General features: G+C 40.0%; 1 protein-coding gene across 3 annotated transcripts; it reads left to right on the forward strand.

The window, feature by feature from the left end:
• Nucleotides 1-6: 6 nt before the first annotated feature.
• On the forward strand, nt 7-20,464 carry rpap1 (RNA polymerase II associated protein 1). Of its 3 annotated transcripts, none has more exons than XM_023951251.1 (27): nt 7-91; nt 588-785; nt 964-1,112; nt 1,196-1,294; nt 1,434-1,611; nt 1,691-1,849; nt 2,237-2,416; nt 3,440-3,555; nt 3,676-3,774; nt 3,912-4,013; nt 4,092-4,259; nt 4,352-4,531; nt 4,606-4,740; nt 4,808-4,978; nt 9,266-9,423; nt 9,537-9,707; nt 9,782-9,977; nt 10,082-10,191; nt 10,272-10,467; nt 11,042-11,188; nt 11,296-11,438; nt 11,524-11,956; nt 13,306-13,424; nt 13,497-13,728; nt 13,825-14,001; nt 18,303-18,359; nt 19,324-20,464. In XM_023951251.1, the coding sequence occupies exons 2-27, from the start codon at nt 590-592 to the stop codon at nt 19,465-19,467; spliced, it is 4,215 nt and encodes a 1,404-aa protein (XP_023807019.1). In that variant the 5' UTR covers nt 7-91; nt 588-589; the 3' UTR covers nt 19,468-20,464. The 3 variants fall into 3 exon arrangements, with proteins under 3 accessions (XP_023807019.1, XP_020569360.1, XP_023807020.1); XM_020713701.2 differs by having other exon boundaries at nt 9-232; XM_023951252.1 differs by having other exon boundaries at nt 9-232; nt 1,196-1,288.
• Nucleotides 20,465-22,227: the final 1,763 nt, after the last annotated feature.

Below are 22,227 nucleotides of genomic sequence, written 5' to 3' on the forward strand. Positions count from 1 at the left end.
CCACCATAAAAATCTTCCGTGGGAACCTAAAACGTTTGTGAGGCAAAGGTTAGCTGTAGCACCACAAGGCACTGAAAACAACAAGAAACAGGTACTATTACATTATAACAATTAGCATAGCTAAATAACATTTAATCTTAAAGTGTTTAAGGTTCAAAGTTCTACCCTGGTGATTGGCTAGATATATTATCTCCGTGGGGAAGAGCATCACTAGCAAGAATTGTTATGTGAGGTCAGTAGAAGTTTGTCTTTACTAACCACCATGCTCTATTATTTTGATCGTTTAATCAACTGCTATAAAAAAGTAAACAAAGAAAAACAAAACAAGACTATTTTTGTAAATTTGCATATATTTATTTTGTTTACAACTTTTAAAACCTTAATTTTCGGTAAATACATTTAAGTGTCAGGTTCAGACACTAATGGGATTCAATATGTGTGCCCCATAACAAATTTTAGGTGGTTTTGTTTTAGAGTTTTCAAAAATTAAATAAAAAAAAAAAGACAATGTAAGACTAAATTGTGAAACTTCAATTATAATGCAATGAAACATGCCATCAATATAGATTTTTCTTCTGCTTGTAAAGGGATGTTGCGCCGTCCCCAACCCTCCGACTGTGAGGCGGACCTCCTTAGAGAACAGGAGAGCTTTCTGGCCTCAGGAGCTCCGTCTGCGGCCAGCGTCCTCCGGCGTCCGGACAAGAGGAGAGGCCAGGGTGGAGAGGCGGAGGGTGACGGGAGCCAGGAGAATGGAGGAACCCAGAAGGATGTGGTCACCATTGAAGGTTGGAAAGAAGCATGTGATGCCTCCAGGAGATCTTTGTTTTTGGAGGAGAACGTGGTTTATTGCTAGTGTTGAGTTTAAAGAGAAGGGGCTGACAAAAATACATTTAAAAAAAACATCTGTCCAAAAAACAAAAACAAAACAAAAGACATTAAATGAAAATGCGATGTTTACAACAGATCTTCCAGATGAGCTTCCGTCTCTGACTCCAGCCCCGCCAAAAAAGTCTCGTTTCAAAGCCAGTCGTGTCACCTTTGAGGAGGACGATGCTGAAGACCGGCTGGACGCTCATGACACTCACATAAGCGCCGTCCTCTCCAGGATTGTTGTAAGTAATGTTTTGTAAAGGAGGGTGACTTTTTTTTTTTTAAACTTCTTTTGTGAATCGTTTACATCCCTTGTTCTCCTCAGGAGAGAGACACCAGCTCTGTGCCGATATCTTTACCAGCATTTACCGGGATGGCTTTCCCCAAAGTGATGCACCGCTCTGAAACCAGCAGTCAGGTAAAGGTTGACTGTTGTACAATATCTTTATTACGTTTTCCTACCGTTCTGAAGCATTAATGTCATATCTTTGAATAAAAATGTGGAACAGTAAAGGGAGGCTGGGGTATTTGTTTACTCTGGTTGGTTTGTTGTTTTTTGTCAGGCCCCGCCTTCCTCCGTTAGAGGAAAGAAGAGCATCTTTGCCCGTCAGATTGCTGCTCAGAAGCTTAATGAAGCAAAGACGCCACAAGACGATTCATCTGGATCTTCCCAGACTTCTGGTCTCAAAGAGCAGAACCTTCCTGCTGAGACTGGGATGGATATAGCGCTCAGTGATGCCTGTATGTAGCTTCACAAACTCTTTGGTATTCCAACTATTTTGCTTGAACCTTCTACAATGAACAACATTTCTGTCCTTAGCTGTAGCCTCTCAGCCCAGGTTGGTGTCGGGTCAGGGGCTCGGCGTCTTAGATGGTTCAACGGAGACTCTGAGGATCCACATGGAGAATCAGGCCAAACTCAGAGTGATGTCTCAGTCAGAAATCCTCGAGGAGCAGAAGAAGCTCTTGTCTCAGCTCGGTAAGCCGCAAAAATCTGGTAACATTATTGTAAAAACTCCTGACTTCCTGAATGAAGTAAGTATCATTTGTAAACATATTTTTTTGCATGTTAGACTTTTTTATTAAAGGTATTACTCTGAAAGATTTCCTCTGAACTTCTGAAAACTAAATATTAAATAGACATAAAACGCTCCTCATATAGATTTTATGTTTAATATTAGAAAAAAAATAATCTTTTAGCTGTTTTATGGTAAGAAATAGATTTATTTTTAAAATGCATTTTAAAATATCAGCAGGTATGAATAGCATAATAACAATTGATTGGATCAAATAGCAAAAGAGGCTTTCATTTTAGGGAATGAGTTTTCTGAATACTAGTAGCCTTTTTCTTTTTTTGTTTTTCCAGATCCCAGACTCGTGGAGTTTGTCAGATCCCACAAAGCTCAAAGTGTTCAGTCTGAGGAAACAAACAAGAAGGAAGACGCTCTGGAAAAGGCAGGTGGACCTCCATCCAGTGGTCCTGTGTTTTATTGTGAAAGGAGCATGGAAGAAGAGGAGCCACAGCCTCCATCAGCAATCATTACAGGTATTTCAACTACACAGAATTTAGTTTATTGTTGGAAACAGTTTAGAAAAACATTTAAATTAAGCTATTTTTTTATTTTAAACTATACACTACTATAAAATATTTTTTCAGATTTGAAAATAATGAAAACAAAAATACCTGAAATCACATGACATAATATTTGATTGGAAACTGATTAAAAGGTTTTGGATATTGAATCATAAAATCTGTCCAAATGAAGAAACAAATTGATAAAAATACAAATGTAAAAGTCTTTGGAATGTATTGTAGACCAGGACCTGACTCAATCTTTTGTTTGGGTTTGTTCAGATGTCAAAAAAGTGTTTTTGTTTATTTTATTGTAATGAATTTATTTTTTTTGAAAATTTTGTTTTGCTTTATTTTATTTTCACCAAACAATTACAAAAAGCAACAAAACAATACACATTTTTTGGACATTGAAAGAGGAGCAGAAAGAAAAAACCTATTATTTTTTGCCCCTTTTACTTAAATATTAAAACTGTTTTTTTTGCTATCCCAAATTAACAAAACAAAAAGAAAAAATACAATTGATGGCTAGCACCAATATGTGTATTTCTTCATTTACGTCAGCTTAAGGGCAGGAGAGAATAAGTCCTCTGGGGATGGGCAGTGTGATGACCCCCCCGATGAATCTTCCCTGCGCTCCTCATCCCTGTTTTTTCAGAGTCAAGGCTGCTCTCCTACCATGGAGTAAAGCTGCTGCTTGACTCATTCTGAATGATGTAGTAACCAGTGAGCTAAAACTTTCAGCATTGACATGTTTTTTTCTAAAACATGCAGGCTGCCCAGAACAAACTCATTAATAGAGCCCTGACCTGCAGAGATGCTGCTTTTGAATGTAGAGCTAAAAAACCTCTTGAGGGCCTTGTAGGTCAGAAGACACTTTGAAAATTCTAAAGCTTTGTTCAAAACTGGTTTCAACCAAAATAAGTCTTTCTTTAGCTGGTACGTCCAGGTGTTTGGACAGTTTTTCCTTACTGGCAGTGTTTGCCTTACATTCAGAGGTGGAGCTGCCAGTGAAGCCTCAGAAGGAATGGGTCCACATGGACAAACTGGAGCCAGAGAAGCTGGAGTGGATGAAAGACTTGCCTCCTCCCAGGAAGAAGGGAACTGAGAAGGTAAATGAGCAATTCCGGCAATTCTGCTCAGATTTGTTGCTTGAACTCCATTTATTTGTCTGAACTGTATTTGTTTGTAGCAACCAACAGACAAAACGGCTTATTTTTTTGTTCCTAAAGGCCATGCAGGCCCGTTTTGACTTTGCCGGGACATTGATGCCACCCACTGAAGATCTACCCACCCACTTAGGGCTGCACCACCATGGAGAGGAGCCTGAGGTCAGCACAACTGGTTCACAAAGCATAAGAATATGAGCCTTTTATTATAATTGTTTGTCTTCTGCTGACAAGAATCAGTTGAATCAGTTGAATGGAATCCTTCACCTCTCACTCTGACATTCATCGTGTCTCCATAGCGGGCGGGATATTCCCTCCAGGAGCTGTTCCTGCTGTCTCGCAGTCAGCTCATCCAGCAGAGAAGTTTGGCTCTCAACACTCTGGCTAACATCCTCTCCAAGGTACACAAACAGACCCGAAAGTCTGTCATCTTCATCCTTAGGGAGTATTTTCGTTGTAGTTATGTCTTTGTCCTTCAGGCGCGTGCTGGAGAGTACGCATCTGCCCTTAGAGGCACCGTGACCTCCACTCTGCTGGACGCCGGCGTGCTCTTCCTGCTCCGCTTTGCCCTGGACGATGGCGTGGAGGGAGTGATGTCTGCAGCTGTGCACGCGCTTAAAGCCCTTCTCGTGTCTTCTGAAGATGAGGTTAGATTTTCCTGAGATTCTCCTCATTTTTTTTTCTTTTTTTGTGAATTCTAAACCCCCCCAAAAAAGTTTAATTTGGAAAAATGTTTCAGGAGTGCATGGATTCTACTTTCTCCTGGTACCTGGGTTTGGCCTCCTTCCCTCTGCTGCCCTCTTCCCAAGATGATGAGGAGGAGGATTATGAAGGGGTGGATGGATGCATGAAGCAGACGGCCAAAGAAAAGGAGGAACAGAAGAGTGATTTTGATGTTACCCAGCAGGATGTCGTCAAGGTGAACAAACCACTTCTCCTGCTCTTTCTTCTGCTTCCTTTGAGTCCAGACGGCTGACTTCTTTTATGTTTTAGGGCTTATTAAAGATGAAGCTGCTCCCCAGGCTGCGCTACATTCTTGAGGTGATGCGGCCGTCCCCTCGGGTGGCTCAGGACGTCCTGCAGATCCTGACCCGTGTGGCCCGACACTCGCTGTCATCTGCCACTGAGGTAAGAAGAGTGAAAGGAGCAGCTCACAAACTCACTGGATCACTCCAGCCCTTCATCTCCTCCTCAGGTGTTGAACTGTCCTCGTCTGATGGAGACGGTAACGTCAGAGTTTCTCCCCACTTCCTGGTCGGCATCTTCCTCACCCAACCCTCAGTCCATATATGGAGTTCCTGTGCCCAGCGCCATGAAGCTCTTGAGGGTCTTGGCTACATCTGGCAGACATAACTGTGCCAGACTGGTAATTATTTTTAATACTGGAAAAAACTGTCATTTTAGCTGCTTTGAGATGCATTTGAAATCAAATCACTTTAATTTATGTGGCGCCTTAATATGATTGCAGTCAAACAAACATTAAAAAAGCAGTTAAAGGGTTAAAACAATTACAAAGTAAAGTAGTGCAAAATAAAAATATATAATATAGTAAAATAATGACAGACAAAAAGCAGAGGTTAAATAAAAAAATACCAGCAGACAACCATCAGTTTAGATTATTACCATAAGTGTTCCTTCATTTCTTTTAAGTCTCAATCTTTTAATATTAAAGCATATTAATATGCTTTAATATGCTTTTTCCCAGTGGTCTTTTAGTGATGTTTATGCCGTTTTTAGGCTAAATCTAAAATCCTGTGTTGTTTTCTAGGACAAAGTTTCTGCAGAGCGGCAATAGTTCATTGGAAATTGCCCTCTGAGTTGTGGGTGGGACTGTTGGCATTGAGTAAGCTCGCCCTTTGTTGCTGTTGATTTGATTAAAAAAAAACTCAGAAAAATACATTTAAGATTAATTTTCTTTATAATGACACAACGATGACACAATGATTAAAGACTCACTCTGGAAGAGTTGGATAAATGCATAATCTGGTGGAGGTGAAAGTTTAGTTTCTATTGAGGCCAGAACAGGTGGATCGAGTTTAAACTGACACACTAAAGACTTATGGCACCAAATCTTGAATATATACCTGTGCCATCAATGGAAGAACTTGGACTTGTATTATGCTCAGGAAGTCAGTTACTGTAGATTTGTTTTCCTTTTTTCTGAAAAATCACATTAAAGATGTGATTTAAGAAGCTAGTCTGGATCAGAACTTTGTTCCAACTCCCCCTTACCCGGGCCTCTGGGAAACATACACATTTATTCATAACATTTATAACAACAATCACTACAGATATAATTTAATTAACTCTAGGAACAGAACGTTCTTTAAAAGGGTTTATGCTGCATCAAATATTTAATATTAATAAACCATAAATATCTATTTATGTTTTTTTTCTTTGTTCTACCACAGATTTTCTCCTCTGACAAGTTTTTACATTTATTTTAAAGTTTCTTACTCCAGTTGCCTTTAAAAATGATAGTTGATTATTTAAATTGTTTTTATTTTAGTCATGCTTTGGGCAACTTTTAATCCAGCTGAAGCATTTTCGGATCTTAGATAAAGAACTTTACTCATGGCTTTTTATATTTGTGAACAATAGTATGATAAGGTCATAAACAAGTTGGCTGCTCAAACATATTAACTAAAATATGTTTTTCAAGAGGTTTTTGCTTTTTAAGATGAATTATTTACGTGAAATTCATCCATTTTTTGGTTCTGGTGCAGGTGGAGTCCAGAGATGAGGGGAAGTGGCACTTTAGTCAAATTTGCACAGTTAAAGCTTCATTTAAAGTAAAGTACAAAATATCAGACAGGAAACTTCATGTTCTCATTTGTTTTTCAGTTTTCATGTCAAATAGAATTAAATCTCCTATATGGTTATATTGGATTAAGTCTATACTTAAAATTATATACAATTCTGAACTTTCAAAGTGAAGATTACAAAGGTCCCTAAAGTTTCTGCAGGAAGGAAGTGGAAGCCCAAAGGAGGCGGAGCTACAGCTTCAGGCAGCATTGATGCACAGGTGCTGCATGAATGTGGCGGCTTTGGTTTCAGTCTGTCTCAGCAGTTGCAGAGCAGCTGTGGCTGATAGCAGAAGGCTGGTTGTTAATAAATCAAAGCTCAAGAGGAAGGTGCAACATGTGCAAAAGCAGTTTCTCTGATGACACGAGGAAGAGAAAGAAACGAAATGGGAGATGCAGGCAGGTAGAGATCCATCATGTTTATTGTGTTCAGGGAAAACTTCACCTCCACATATTCTCACAGATTGTAAATAGAAAAAAATGCAGCAATATGGGAAAAAAGCAGACGTTTGTTCATCAAAGAGATAAGTGCAGCACACTAGCAGGCTGTTGGGTAAACTATTCTAGATGAAAAACCGATATGTGAGAGTTGGATTTGGGAAGCCAGCTTATAGTTTTTTAGAATATTGCCTGCACAAACAAGACGAGATGAGAATTTTGTAGTCTGTACATTTCATAAAGCTCACAGTTCCCTGGGACAACTCTAGAAATGACCTACCACAGGAATAAACTTCAAGGCAGAGTCTGCTGCAGAAGCAGAGGAACACAAACGGAGAGCTGAGATTGGCTATAAAGTTTTTTTTGGAAAGTGAGTTTACGCTCTGCTCACAGAGCTGTGTGTTATCACTATGATTTGGTTGCCTTGCTATTCAAACCTGTGCTTATGAGGGGTGTAACGTTTCATTGATTCAACGATTTCTTTTCCTACAATCCAACCAGATCGATCTGTCTGAAGCAGATCGAAAAGACCTAAATCCTTATTGAATATATACAAAATGAGATAAATTAATTAAACGTTAGGTTTATTTAACAGTGATGAAAGTCTTCCGGGAATTCCCGGAAATCCGGGTTTTTGAGCAAACCGAACGTACTTTCCGGGAAATAAAGACCTGATCTCTACGGACAAATCGCTTTCCGGATTAAAAAATGGTCTGAAATCAGCTAATTTTAGCTTTATTTTCTATATTTCTCCGCAGATCGCTTCCTCTATGGTCGTGGCCATCTCTCGTCTTCCGGGCCTAATTGACCAATGACGGGACGTTTTAGTTGCTTTCGGATGCGTCGATGGGTCTGATTGGCTCTGTCTGCACCACGTGGTCAGCGTGACTTGCTTCCCTAGAGACCAAAACTGGCGGACCCACGCTAAACTTTCACAAACACATCTGAAGAGTTTGCGATCAAATTTGTGTTAAAATAATGGCAGGCATCGTCATTATTGAGCCTGGTCACGACCTCAGTTGTGAGAAGACGATAAAAAACAAATTGAAGTGGTCTTGGCTGGAAAAAAAAGATTTTTAAGGTAGTGTAGGTCAAATACTTCTTTGTGTAAAATAATCTCAAAACCACATTTTGAAATAATTTCAACTTTAGTTTTGAGTTTCAGTTTTTATTTTGAATACATTTCTTTATCTAATTTATTTGTATTTCCTAATTACCATGATTTAGTTCAGTATAGTTAACATTAATTATAAGTATTTGATGGTTTGGACCCGCACTCCCTTAAAAAATAATGTTTACAATATTTAGTTTATTTTTTATGTTTGTTTTGATATTTCCCAGATTACTTAGTATTGGTGTTAAAGAATTGATGTATTATGTTATAGAATTATAGTTTAAAGCAGATCCCATATTTTGATGTAATTATAGTTTGAGAAAACAGTGCAAGTGGATGTTGTACATCAGTCATTTCTAAAGCAGAAATAATGTATAAATAACTGAGGTATTTTCATAGAATATCATAGTTACTGGTGTTCTTTTTGCCATTTGGGGCTTTGATGTTACTATATTTTAGCAATTGTATGTTTTGCAGCTTTAAGGAAAAGCATAGATTGTAGGATTGTGTTACTTTGAGCAATTTTCCAAATTCTTTTTTGGGACCAGCAAGTCCTTAATGGAGAGTCAAACTAGGGGTTTGAATGACAAATCATGATGCTCCAATTAGTCTTAGTTTCTTGATAAAGAAGTGAATAACTAGCTGCCAGAATGCACCAGAATGCATCTAAGACCACGTATTTTTCCAAAATTTCGCTCTGTGCCCGCCATATCGCTCAAAGAAAAGTTCAGGGATTTTTTCCTTACCTGACTTTCATCACTGTTTAACTATAACATAAAAACGACCAAGTGCATCACAGTAGACAGCACACACGTGACGGCAGGAAAAAATGATCAAGTCATTGATTTTAACAAAGACATGTGGCCACACGGTGTGCTAGAATGTTCTAATAATGTTCCCTTTGGACCATTTGGATGTGGAAGACCAACAGTGGGATGAACTTTAGAAAACTTAGATGTGAATGAATTTAACAGTGATTATTGTGTACTTATCTGTTTTTACACGTATTTAATTTACACATGATTATCTTGCAAGGAATGTGTAAAACCTCCCCTGCACTGTTCAGGACCCAGGTATTTATCTCTGAGTCACACTGGTTGAATTTTTGGCTAAAATTTCCTGGATCGATGTTTGCTGTTTGATTAGCAGCTTATCAGAAGTCTAGACAAATGTGTGACGGCGAGGCCAATCGATGGGTCGAAAGGTTATTCCAAATATTCGAATGACATAACGGACTATTTGTTGCTGCCACATTCACTTTTGTATTTCTCAAAGAGTTTTTAACTCTGTTTCCTAGTTGAACTCTCTGGGTGTGAAGGAGCGTTTGTCGCGTCTGCTGGGCGCTGAGCCCAGCGAGCTGCTGCTGGAACCGTCCGAGGCTCTCAGGGTCACCACTGAGGCCTACAGGTTCTGGGCGGTGGCAGCCGGTTATGGACAGGCATGCCAACTATACATGTAGGTGAAGCACTGAAGGTTACACTGTATACCAAAGAAAACACCTTAAAAGTAGTTTTGTGGTTAATGTTCTGTTAAATCACCTGTGATTTCACATTTGTTTTTTCTTGAAGAGACTTGTACTCTGCTTTACTGAAGTCACTCCAGTCTGGGCATCGCTTAGCGCCGCCCTCACACGCTCTCCAGCCTCTGCAGCTGCAGCGGCTCTCGGCTTTGCTTTCTCTGCTCACACAGGTCACACACGCAGCCGGCTGCCATCAGGAGTTGCAGGCTGGCGTCCTCAGGTACCTGCAGGATGATGACTCTGTTCTGGTTTGAAGCCTTCGTCTACATGAGGCTTTGTCTGTGTTCATCGCAGCGCTCAGGGGGAGGAGTGCCCTCCTCCGCCTCCTGTTTCCTGGGGTCACGTCTCGGGCTTGCAGGCATCCCTGTTGGGGCATCTGAAGGGTCTTGTCAAAAGCCTTGATAGTCCAGTTCAGGCAGATAGCAGCTTGACCCTGATACCAGCTTATCTGGTCTATCTCCAAGCGTACTACCAACAGCTCTCCAGACAGGTACTCCGTTCTGTCTTCTATCTGCAGAGCAATCGAGGTATTTCAAGTTTGAAGTAAAAACAAACAAATAATTTTATATTTTTCTTTTAATGCATATACAACAGACCTTTTTCAAACCAGTGGAGACTCTTCAGGAGCTGGAGCTTCTGACCTCCGATGTTCTTCTTCCACTTCTGTGTCACAGTGTTGTGCAAGGTCTGATGAACAACCTGAGGTACTTCTGATAACTCTGCTGCTCTTTTCTCTCAAAATGTACATTTTAAGGCTGTTTATTTTCATTTTCATCTTGTTTAGATCCTCTTCTTTGGTTTGCAACGTTCAGTCCCACCATCCGGGTCCAGAGACGACCTCGAATCTTCCAGGTTTAGCCTGCGCAGGATGGAAGGAACGTTCTGGGCTTGTTGTTCCCAGCTCCCCTTTTGCTCTTGTGATCGGATTGGGATCCCTCTTGGAAACAATCACAGGGATCCATAGAGGTCTCAGCAGCAAGGTGGAGTTTAACACATTATTATAACCCATTAATGTGGCATTACATTCAAAACATGTAGTGAAATTGTTACAAAGGTGTTGCCCTCTGGTGGTGAATAACAAAAACCTCTCATATCTGAGGTGTTGGGGTTGAGAGGACATTAGTTGTAGAATTCTTAAAACTTTAGCACTGCTTTTAAATAAATCATTTTATTAAATATTTTTTAAGTAATACAAAAATCTAATATTTTTCATATTTTATGAATAAATGAAAACAAGTAAAATGAATAAAAAATGAATTCCAGTTTTCTTTCTTTTTTTAAAGGGAGTTATCCATTATGTAAGCAAAGGGAAATCCTTTTTTACTATTTGTTAAATAATTTATTTCTTGGTAAGAATAGAGCAGTCTATGACAGTTTTTGTTTGTTGTACTTTGGATGACAGTCTCATAAAAAGTAGTAAAAAGTTGTTCTTTTTTTGTAAATGGTTACATTTTATATGAATTTTTTCATCTGTCCCTAAAGTTTTCTATTAAGGCCTATTTGGAGTGCTTTTCTTTAATCCTTAAATGCCTGAATTTCTTTCCTTCTTTCTAGTTCTCGAGCTTCCTCCTGTCAGAGCCTGTGATTGGTTACCTGCAGGCCTGCAGTAAGTCCACGCCCACTCTGTCTGTGTCCAGGGCTTGGCTCCTTCGTCACGAACACCTCCTCCTGTACCTGCTGCTGCGGATGGCTCACAGGCTGGTGGGTGTGGATCTACTTTGAGTTGTGGGGTAGATATTTGTCATTTTGAAAGAGCTGCATTGTTTCATTTTTCTTCCGTTTCCTTTTCTTTTTTAAACATTTCTCAGGTTCCTGTCGATGTAGAGGTGGCGAAACAGGCCTCACTTTATCACCAGGTGGCACTGGTGCTTCTTCCCTGGTTATTACCAGGCAGTGAATACTTGGCACATGAACTGCTGTCTACTGTTATATTCAACAAGGACTTTATATCGTAAGAAAAACTATTTCCTCTGGATAATTACACCTTTATTGTCTGATAGTTAGTCTAAGTTTTTGTTGTTTGTTTTTCTGTTAAGAGAGGGACACAGTGGAGGTCCAGAGGCTGTGGAGCTCGGGGAGCTAAAGCTTCACGACGACGTCAGACTCCACCCATCTCCATCTCTACAGACTGTTGGCGCTCTCCTCAGAGAAGCCTGCGTTCAGCTGCCGTCTATACGGGGCTGCTTCCTCACTCATCTCGCCTATCTGGAACCGTCTGTGATCGCGTCCCGAAAAGCCCTGCTTGGACGCAACCCGTGGATCAGTTCCCACCTCCTCCCGGAGGTCACGGGGCCCACCCTGCCATCTGACTGGCCGTTCCTCCCCCTCATCAAACTGTACGAGCAGACAGGAGTGTCTGGCGGCGGGGGGCTGGCTGTAGAGGAGCTTCCAGCGGGGGCTCTACAGGCGGCTGTCCACTGTTTGCAGTGGCTACTGCTGCTGGAGGTTTGGAGGGAGGAGTCCTTAAAGGTACAAAATCGAAGAATGCACTCATTTATTATCTGCCCTCAAGATTTACTGGTTTTTAATTCTTATTGAAAATATGAAAAGTCATTAGTCAAATTTGTCACCTTGTTTTAGCACACTGTCATTCAGTTTTAATGGGCCGTGCAAAATCCGTTTTTTTTAAATTTTAAGTTTATCATAATGTTCATTCCTCACAAAAAGAAACCCCAAAGGTGGTATTTTGATCCATGCACACATTTCTGACTATTCTTCTAAAATCCTGCGCTCTGAGCACCAGCCCCTCCCAACCCACAAAAACGAGCGGGTTCTCAGGAGCTGAGGTAGATGAATGAAAAACGGCGCTTTCCAGGAAGATTCTGCGCTGTACGCCCCGCCCCCAGGCTAACCCCCCCCCCCCACATTCTCCGCAGAGCTAGCTGTGATCAGCTAAAATGCCTTTATAAGGCTTCACAATATGCACATCCATCTTTGCAAAAGTCTGGCTGTTTGTTTTTGTGGGTGAAACACCCCCATAACTGCCAAGTGATGGGGGTGTGGACTTCCAACAAGCTCACTCCTGGTTGGCGAGAGTGGTTGCCATAGAAACGTTGACTCAGACCGACTCAGACAAATCCCACCTTGCTGACGTCGTCTGGGAAGAAGATGGCCACTGAATTGACGTCATTTAGCTTGAACCCAAAGTAAGCCATTTATATTAGGGTGAGTTTACACTCACTCGGTCCAGTTCTCTCAGACAGTCAGTGTTCAGAAAACCAGGTGTGGATGGGAAACGGAGATGGTTGACTTTTAATCTAAAATGTTTAGTAGAAACTACATCCTGTTACCTATCAGTTTAAAGAACTTTGTGGATCTTAAAGTGTGTGTTGAACACTTTAACACAAAAAGAATTATTTTTCAGCAGACTCCTGACTTTGAAAGGCTTTTCTCTGGAGGGAAGAAAAACTGCATCCACTGCTGCCTTGATTAAATTCTCTGATATCTTGACAATTCCAAGTGTTTACGTCTCTCCAGCTAGGCACACAGACACGTTTCAAAAAAGATGATGGGACAACTCATCCTGCTGTGTGCTATACTGCCCCCTTATGGCGTTCTCGGCTTACCACAGTCACCTGGCAGGAATGCGCCACATCAAAATGATGATTTCAGGGAGAACGCACTGCTGTAAATCACATTATGGAGTAAACAGTTTGCTTTGCCTGTAATGCTATACGTCTATATCCATCTTATGAATATTCATAATTTGGAGATTTTATGTGCAGTAATAACAGTCATGTTGCATGTGAGCATTTATAACCAATGTAATCAATGTGACGAGTGACATTCGTTGTTTGGATTTGCTTCTCTCTCTGGAGGTGGTTCCTCCTGTAGCCAAGCTGGCCCGTCTGTCCTGCGTGTTCCTCTGTTCAAGCGACTTGTTCCTGGAGAGACCCGTTCAAAAACTGACCTGGGGTTTGTTTAGATTACTGACCAGGTCAGAGTTCAACCACATGGATCAGAGCTCACACAAACATCAGGAGGTCTAATAAATGCTTTTTCCTTTTAGGGCTTCTAGACTGGACTCTTTGGACCTGGACGTGCCCCCGCCAGGCCTCGCCTCTTTCCAGGACTTGTACAGCGCTCTTTTGGCGCAGTATGAATCCGTGTCTTTTGGAGATCAGCTGTTTGGCTGCTGGGTTCTGTTGCCCCTGCAGAGGCGCTACAGCGCCTCCCTGAGGCTGGCTGTTTTTGGAGAACATGTGGGGATGTTGAGATCTCTGGGAGTCACGCTAGAACAGGTTTTTATCTTCATTTTTGATGCACATATGAGATATTTGAATGATCTGGTTTGTAACAGAAGACTTTTCTCTGTTTTTTTACTTTGACAAATGAAGCTTTCCATCCCGATCGAGCAATTTACATCTCCGCCTGAAGACTCGCTTCCTCTCCTTCGTCTCTACTTCCGCTCTTTAGTGACCGGATCCCTGAAGCTCTCCTGGTGTCCTGTCCTCTATGTGGTCGCCTTGTCTCATGTGAATTCCTTCATCTTCTCTCAGGATGCTGCTGCACAGGTACCCCACAGCTTACATTATTTATGGTTTCAGTAAAAAGAAAATGCTAGAAAAGAAGAAGAATTTCTTTCCGTTTACTTCCTAAATGTTTTGGGTTTCAGGGTTTTTCCTTTGTTTGATGTTTTCTTAAATTAAACGTCAGACTTCTAAACATGGAAAGCTGCATACACACCAGACATTTGACACGAATTCAAGAATGTGCATTTAGCCCGTGGTGTTCCCACTGGACAAGCAGAGAGGGACTTCTTTTTCTTTTTCTTTTGCTCACTAGCTCATATCCACCACCTACAGTTGGAAGAGGCTTGGTCTGAAATGTCAAAGCAGTTCAAATCCAGCTAATCTTGCTCCAGGCTTTTCCTTTCACCTCTCTATCCTAACATGAACACCGTGGAAGAGGTTTGATCTTTGGGGAGAGCCTAGAGTCTCACTCCGATCATCTTTTAATCTATTGTTAAATTTGGTCTTTTACAATTAGGATTATGCCGTTTTTAGCCCAAAAAATACAAAAAAATAAAATGTTTTCTAGGACATAATTTCTGTAGAGTGGCAGTAGTTCATTAGTAATTCACATCTGAGTTGTGGACGGGACAGAACAACACCGCCCCCCCTTCCTCTCCCTGTTTCCAAAAATTATGGCCCGCTCAGCGAATTTTCTCCGTCTTAAACTTCTTCAAATGGCATTTTTTTAATCTGCTCGTGATTCACAACAATTTGAGTAAATAATACTCAGAAATGCAATTTTACCCTTAATATATACACTATATTACCAAAAGTATTCGCTCACCCATCCAAATGATCAGAATCAGGTTTCCTAGTCACTTGGTCTGGCCACAGGTGTATAAAATCAGGCACTCGGGCATGCAGACTGTTTTTATTAGGGATGGGAAAAGAAGCCCCTTGAAGCTTTCACAGGGTTCATGTAATTGCGCACCATTCCCAACCATTCAGGGCTTTGAAAGCACACAGAACAGCGGCATCGGGTGGCGGTCTGGACGTATATCGACACATACTTCAACTAAGCACCTTGTAATACTTCAATGTGGAAATGATCATGAAAACACGTAAAACAAAACAATCTTGTTAATGATGATTAAAAAAAAAACGTAAAACGCAACGTGTGACGTTTTCTGTGAGAAGTGCCTAACACAGACAAACACACATACATTAAGAAAAGAAACGCAAGTCAAAAAAAAAGTAAAACATTGTAAAACACAGGTCTTGAACCCAGAACCTCTGGGGGAACAGGGGAAACAATAGAACTGGTCGGGAAACGTTCAGGATTCATTTCGTATTGATAGAGAACAGCGCGCCCAACTGTTCAAACACAAGTGACATCTGAACCCTGGTTCGATCAAGCAATGCATTTGGCTCTTCATACACCATCAGCCACGTGATCTGCGCTAGTTGACACACACCCTGAAACATTGTGACGAACCGATCTGCCTCACGAAGCGGAGCGTCCGTGTCAAACGGGCCATCCCTAGTTCTTACAAACATTTGTGACAGAATGGGCCAGTATGGAACTGTCATAGCATACCTGTGCAACAAATCCAGTAGTGACATTTCCTTGCTCCTACTTACGTCAGTCAACTGTCAGCTCTATCATAACAAAATGGAAGAGTTTGGGAACAACAGCAACTCGGCCACCAAGTGGTAGACCGTGTAAACTGACGGAGAGGGGTCAGCGGATGCTGAAGCGCATAGTGTGAAGAGGTCGCCCACACAGTCAGTTGTTACAGAGCTCCAGACTTCATGACTGGCCCAAGCACAGAACGCAGAGAGCTTCATGGAAAGGGTTTCCATGACCGAGCAGCTGCATCCAAGCCACCCATCATAGCGTCGATGCAGTGGTGTAAAACAGTGTTTTTCAACCAGTGTGCCGTGGGAGATGGTCAAGTGCGCCGTGGAGAAATTGCCCTCATTAACTGATCTAAAAACATTTTCCATCTCCAGGATATCAGCTCTGTGTTCATCCAAACAGGCCCTGATAAAACACTGAGGAGTTAGGAATATAAAAGATCTTAAAATTACTTTTTCTTTGGTTTATTTAATTCTATTAAAGATATTTTGATAAGAATCATGGTACCGCGATTTAGTTGCAGCTATAACTGTGTAAGGAAAAGTCCCGCCCCTTTAACTGTCTCCGCCAATCATTCTTGAAGACTTAATCACATGTCATCAGTCTGACCAATCAGAAGTGGTTAAAGTCTTCACTTCCTTGTTCTTAATTCTGCTGATAAAGTCGCTCAGTTCTAACAAAAATACCAGCCATAGCTCGTCTTTAGCTGGTGGTTCATCTCTTAGAAAAAAACAGCCGCAACTTCCTGCTTTTTCTGCCAGAATTATCACAAAAATCCACGTGAGATGAGTAAGCCCTGGCTGCAGCCTGCAGAATGGGTCAACATAGTGGAATGCTGGAACGCAGAGGAATGTGAACACGCTGTGGAATGTTAACCCCGCCCACATTGAGCCCGTCTGCTGTGGAATGTTAACCCCGCCCACATTGAGCCCGTCTGCTGTGGAATGTTAACCCCGCCCACATTGAGCCCGTCTGCTGTGGAATGTTAACCCCGCCCACGCTGAGCCCGTGCATTTGATTCACCTTTGTCACAGCAGTTGTGATTGCAGGAAAGGGGAAAAATCAGTGGAGCACATTTTGTGTCATTGTGAATTGTATGAGGAAGAAAGAGAACAGAGGGGAGGAAAATTTGAATGGTGCAATTTTTTTTATGTATCACTCAAAAAAATGATTCAAGCCCCTCTTTCATGTAACACAATAAAATTCTGTTTGTTTTATTTAAAAACATTTATTTTAAAAGATTGTATCTACATTTAATTGACCTAACAGAAAATGTATTAATAGTTTCCCCTATAACTCCAGTAATCCAAAATAATTGAGTTCAAGTAAGGGGCATGCTGTTGAATGCTGTTTTCCTGTTTCTCTTTATGCTTTTTGCCGTCTCACGGCTACAATTTTTCACCTATTTTAACCATTGAACTATTAAAATGTTCAACTCCTTCATCTAATGTAATGCCTGGTATGACTATTAGTCCTTCAAATCCTTCGACTTTTCAAAAGTTAAAACTTTAGTTCGTATTTTCCACGTAAAAAACGAAACTGTGGCATGAAATCGTTTCAACTCGGCTTCTCCCAGTAAGACGATACACGAAGAGCGTCATTCATAGAAATAAAGAATCTATTTATTTACACCGGCGGCCTCCTTTTGACACCGGTGTGTTAGCTCAGCGGCTTAGTTAGCGGATTTATAATACAGAGGTTCTGAGTTCGAATCTGACTTTAGACTTCTGTTGCATGATCTTTTTCCTTTGCCTTTCTTGATAAAATTTAGTTCGACTAACTCGATTATATTTCGTTACATGGAAGAATTTTCTTTGAGGTGGGGTTACTCATATTTATTGGATGGAAATCCTGCCCACATTTAAATTGAGTTCATCCATTGAGTTATTTTTTTGAGTCTGTGAGGCCAGACAGAATTTATTAACTCCCTAATACATGCACATGGAAATTTATAAAAGGCATAAGAAGACAGGAATCACTGTATAAATTCTCTAATTCAATTAAATATTTTTTTATTTTGCGCAATGAAAAACAATAAAAAGGGGATCATGAATACAAAGAATGCATTTGGAAAATACTAAACTTTAACAAAACAGACTAAACTAAACTGTTATTCCTGCACTTAGACCCCCCCCCCCCCCTTCACGGTAAAGAAAAACTCCTTAAAAACCGGTAGGTGGCAATATTGCACATGGAAACTTGTAAAACCAATGAAGAAGACAGGCTCAATGTGGGCGGGGTTAACATTCCACAGCGTGTACACATTCCTCAGCGTTCCAGCATTCCACTATGTTGTGCAGTTCTGCAGGCTTGAAAAACACTGGTGTAAAACACGCCGCCGCTGGACTTCCAACATGACTGTGCACCAAAGTGGGCAGCCTTCCAGAATACTTGAAGCTGTAATAGCTGCAAAAGGTGGACAGACATCATACTGACCTCTATGGGTTTAGGGATGGGATGGCGATTCAGGCCTATATGTCCTCTAACAACAGAAAACAAGTTAAAAACAACAAAAACACCATTTTCATCAGAGTGGGTCTTTAAGCTCTATGAACATTATTTGTATCAGACATGAAAATGTTGAACATCGTTGACATACACTGAATGATGATTAATCACATTTGGTTTTAAATGTTTTCCCTGTTTTGAATCCTGAAATGAGGAATCCAGTTTTTTCTACTTGGACGTTAACAAACGCCGCTGACGCTTTGTTCTCTTTCAGGAGGTGGAAGCTGCTCGACACAGTATTCTGAGAAAAATCTACTACCTTACTGATGAGGTACTTCCCTGTTGATGGCACGCACCTCTAGTTTCTCCTGCAGTCAGTCTCTCTATTTTCAGGTTTCGTCCACCCTAGAGGTTGATTGTGCGCTGTCTGGCCTTTCACAGTCTCTGCACATTACTAACAAAGCTGACCTGTTATTCTGGGAAAGGTTTAGCTTTGACTTTAATGATCTGCAGCTCTTCGATTGTTTCCTTTGTTATTGTTTTCATATTTTGTTGTTTATAAACAGATATTTAGCGCCTGTAAAAAGATTGTAAAAGGTTATGACAATTTAATTTAAAAGGATTGAATGTGGAATCCCTTTTTCTGCTCCGGTTCTCCCGGACAGGGTTTTGTTCACGCTGCCAGCCAGCCGCTTGTCTCTTTTTTTTTGGCCCATCTCGTCAGTATCGCCCCCCCCCCCCCCCCCCAAAAAAAAATCCACCATCATTTTTGAAGAAAAAAACAAAATAAAAGTGCTGGCAACTGAGATAAATCCACATGTGGAGCTAGTTTGAATCATATCCTAGATTCACCAACACATCCAGAGCGCGGACAGCTTTATACACAGTTATGGTTACAGGAAGAGCACTCGTGTTAAGATAACAAATCCTCTGACACTCTTTGGACACCTCTGGATGGAGAGAAGAAGAAAAAAGTAAAAACAGTTGAGTTTCTTTTGAGGTATCCAGCAAAGAAACAGCAGTTCAGACAGTTTGTACTCAAGATCAGATGTTAGAAATAAAGTCTGACATGAGCTTTGGCTGCTCGTTTGATGTCTTTTCTGTGAAATATGGGTGTTCAGGAACTTTTTGTCAAACATTTAATGAAATCCGTTAGAGCTGTCATTGAAATGTTTAGATTTAAGGCGACTTGATTTGACGTCACTTTATTAACGTCCACATTTGTGCATTTCAAGTAGTGAATCAGATGCTTAATTTCACTTTTTTTTCTGCTGTTCTTCACGTCTCCTTGACAGGTGCTGAGGAACCATTTGCTTCTCTTTCGTCTGCCGCAGCCGCACACGCAGCTCGGGTTCGACACGTATGCAGAGCTTCCTCCAATCAGGGCGAAGCGTTTGGAAAGCGTCTGCAAAGCAGGGACAGCAAAGGAGACGGCGTGATTCACGAGGAGGCAAAGAAACAAACTGGACAGGAACGGAGAACGGAGCGTGAGCAGTAGAGATTGGGAGGTGCTTAAAGTTGGAACAGCAAGATGTGAAGGATACGGTAGAAGCACGACAATATTCCTATAAATAGAATTCAGTTTGTAGCTTTGCTTTCTGGAAAAGATGTGACTGTGTTTTCAGCTTCTCTAAAAAATGCCCTCAGACCCAAACTCAACTTTCACGGTGCCGGATTTTTTTTTTTTGCTTAAAACATGAATAACATGAAAACTGCTGAAGCTCCTCAGGCTGTCATAACATTCATTTGAACTGAGGATAGATTTAAACATCTGATCTGCAACAAAACTGGGAAAAATCTGAAAAGTTCAAAAAAGTTCAACTTACACAAAAAAAGACTTAAAAAAACTTTCAGATCTGATGTCAAAATATCCATAAAGCACCTCTTTATTTTCTATTAAAGCTCAAAAGTGTTGACTTTCAGATTAACACTTTAGAAAGTATGGTTTTTTTCTGATTAAAACATGAAACATAAAATTCTCCAAATGCTGATAATTCTGTTTTTTGGAGCAGAAACCCCCAAAAAACCTTTTTATGAATACATTTATCATTTCTGCTATTATGTAGGAAAACATGCTTTAGTGGACCTCACAGAAATAAAGCTTTTTTACTGTCTAACTTAATTAGAAAAGATTGTTAAAAAAAAACAACCTACGAAAGACCAAAAAATGTTTGTTTGAAATGTTAAGTAAAGATGAGAGAAGTATTCGTCTAGAAAATGTGACAGCTTTTTGTTTTTTATTGAGCTGATATGATTTCTTTTAAAAAAAGGCTTTGTTTTATTATAATTTTTCATGTCGGGTTCACTCAATTTACTCATCTGTGGTCGGATACTGTGGTGCAATTTTCCAGATCTGATTCACAACATTTCCCGGCTCTATAAAGGCAATTTTCTAGTAAAATATAAAAATGATAATAAACGTTTTTTTTTATTGAAGCAAAATTTTGGCGTCTCTTTTTACACATTCACATACATTTTTATTTTTGCAATTTTTTCCTCTCATGACACCAAAACTGGATTGTTTTTTTACTCCTTTTTGTTCTGTAAAAAAAAAAAAAAAATTGCATTCTGGCTGTTCAACTCTGGTGTTTGCAATAAAATTCTTGGTACGTTCCAAACTGTGAAAAAAAACCCAAAACAATGACACCTTCTGTACTGGTAATGGCTATCACAAGTTTCCCTCCACATCTGCTTTGAATCCACTCTAGTATGTTAGGAGACTCATGAAGAAGCTGTTCCAAGACAAAAAGAAAGGATGTGGGACTCATCCAACCTAACTTAATCCACAAGACTGGACCTGAAAACCGAGAAAGATCTCAACTTTTTATGGAAATGAAGATTCTTTTATTTTCAAAATGAGATATTTTGTTTTATTTTCAGAAAACAAAATGTTTTAATCCCCATGTTGACATGTTTATTACTTTAACATGTATGATGCACTGCTATAAAGAAGTCTTTACATTTAAAACTAAACTAAAATCAATTTAATTTAAAACCATGATTTTTTAAGAGGCTGTTTAATGCAGCTGCTGCTACTTCCTGTTTTTTCAAGACAAAGGTGTCCTGCAGAAAGAAGCTTTTATTTTGAAGGAAATCAGTTTTCTTGCACATTGAAATTTCCAAAATAATTGCAGTTTATCAACACCTTTTTAAAGATAATGAACACCAGTTTTATTTATTTTGCATAACTAACTTACAAAAGTGCTCAAAATGGGTAAAAAAAAAAGTATGTTTTAGAATTACAGCCAGGAATCCTTTTCACCTCCCAAATAACTGAAAAAGATTCACAATTAGCTTTATGTTAAAATGTAATTTAATCAATAATTATTTTAGATTGCCATACCAAAAATAAAGTTTTTATGAAAATAAGTTTATAAATAATTGATGTTTCAAAATAGAAATACAAGAACCCAAAACCTATGGATTATTAAACTTCCATAAGTGGATATTTAAAAAAACGGTACATACATGCCACATTACCATCTCAGATGTTTATGAAAGACATTTTGATGAGCTTTGAAACATAATTTTGCTCTAAACTTAAGTTCTGAAATCTCTGGATTCTAAAAACAGACACATTTTTGTTATAGGAATTGATATTTAAATTAATCTCAAAACTTTTATTTTCTTGTGTTATGAAAATGAAAGTTTAAGGACCAAGATGATTTTTTTTTCACCTTTCCAGGTTTGCACATTTCTTTTTAAATCTGTAAACCTGAAGATTCAGTAGAAGAAAAGATCCTGATAACTGTGACAGTGGCTAATGGAGGATCATAAGAACCCAAAACCTCCCAATATTTCTACAGGTCTTTCACATAATTTGCCCACTTGTTGCAAATGACACAAAGAAGTCTGACCCAATTGCTGTGCATTTTAGTTATAAAGCAGGCAAATATTTGAACGAAACATGAGCAGAATCTCACCTTCCAAACATTAGCATCACACATTACCAGGAAGGAAGTGGACTCCAGCTGCGGTCCAGCAGTCTGCCCCCAGGCTCCCAAAGCATTATGGGTCATGTGTGGCAGGAGAGGGGAGGCCCCCGCGTTAGAGACATCATGGCACAAAGAAACCCCTTCACCAAGTCAGGGTTTGATGCTGACAAAGGTGGACCAATAAAAGATGGAGGACGTTTGGTCACACACCCAACCTGCATCCCAAGAACAAGACTCAGGGGTTATTTTTTTAAAAACAGTTTT

Source organism: Oryzias latipes, chromosome 22 (assembly GCF_002234675.1).
Source record: "Oryzias latipes chromosome 22, ASM223467v1".
In the NCBI taxonomy this organism is placed as follows: Eukaryota; Metazoa; Chordata; class Actinopteri; order Beloniformes; family Adrianichthyidae; genus Oryzias; species Oryzias latipes.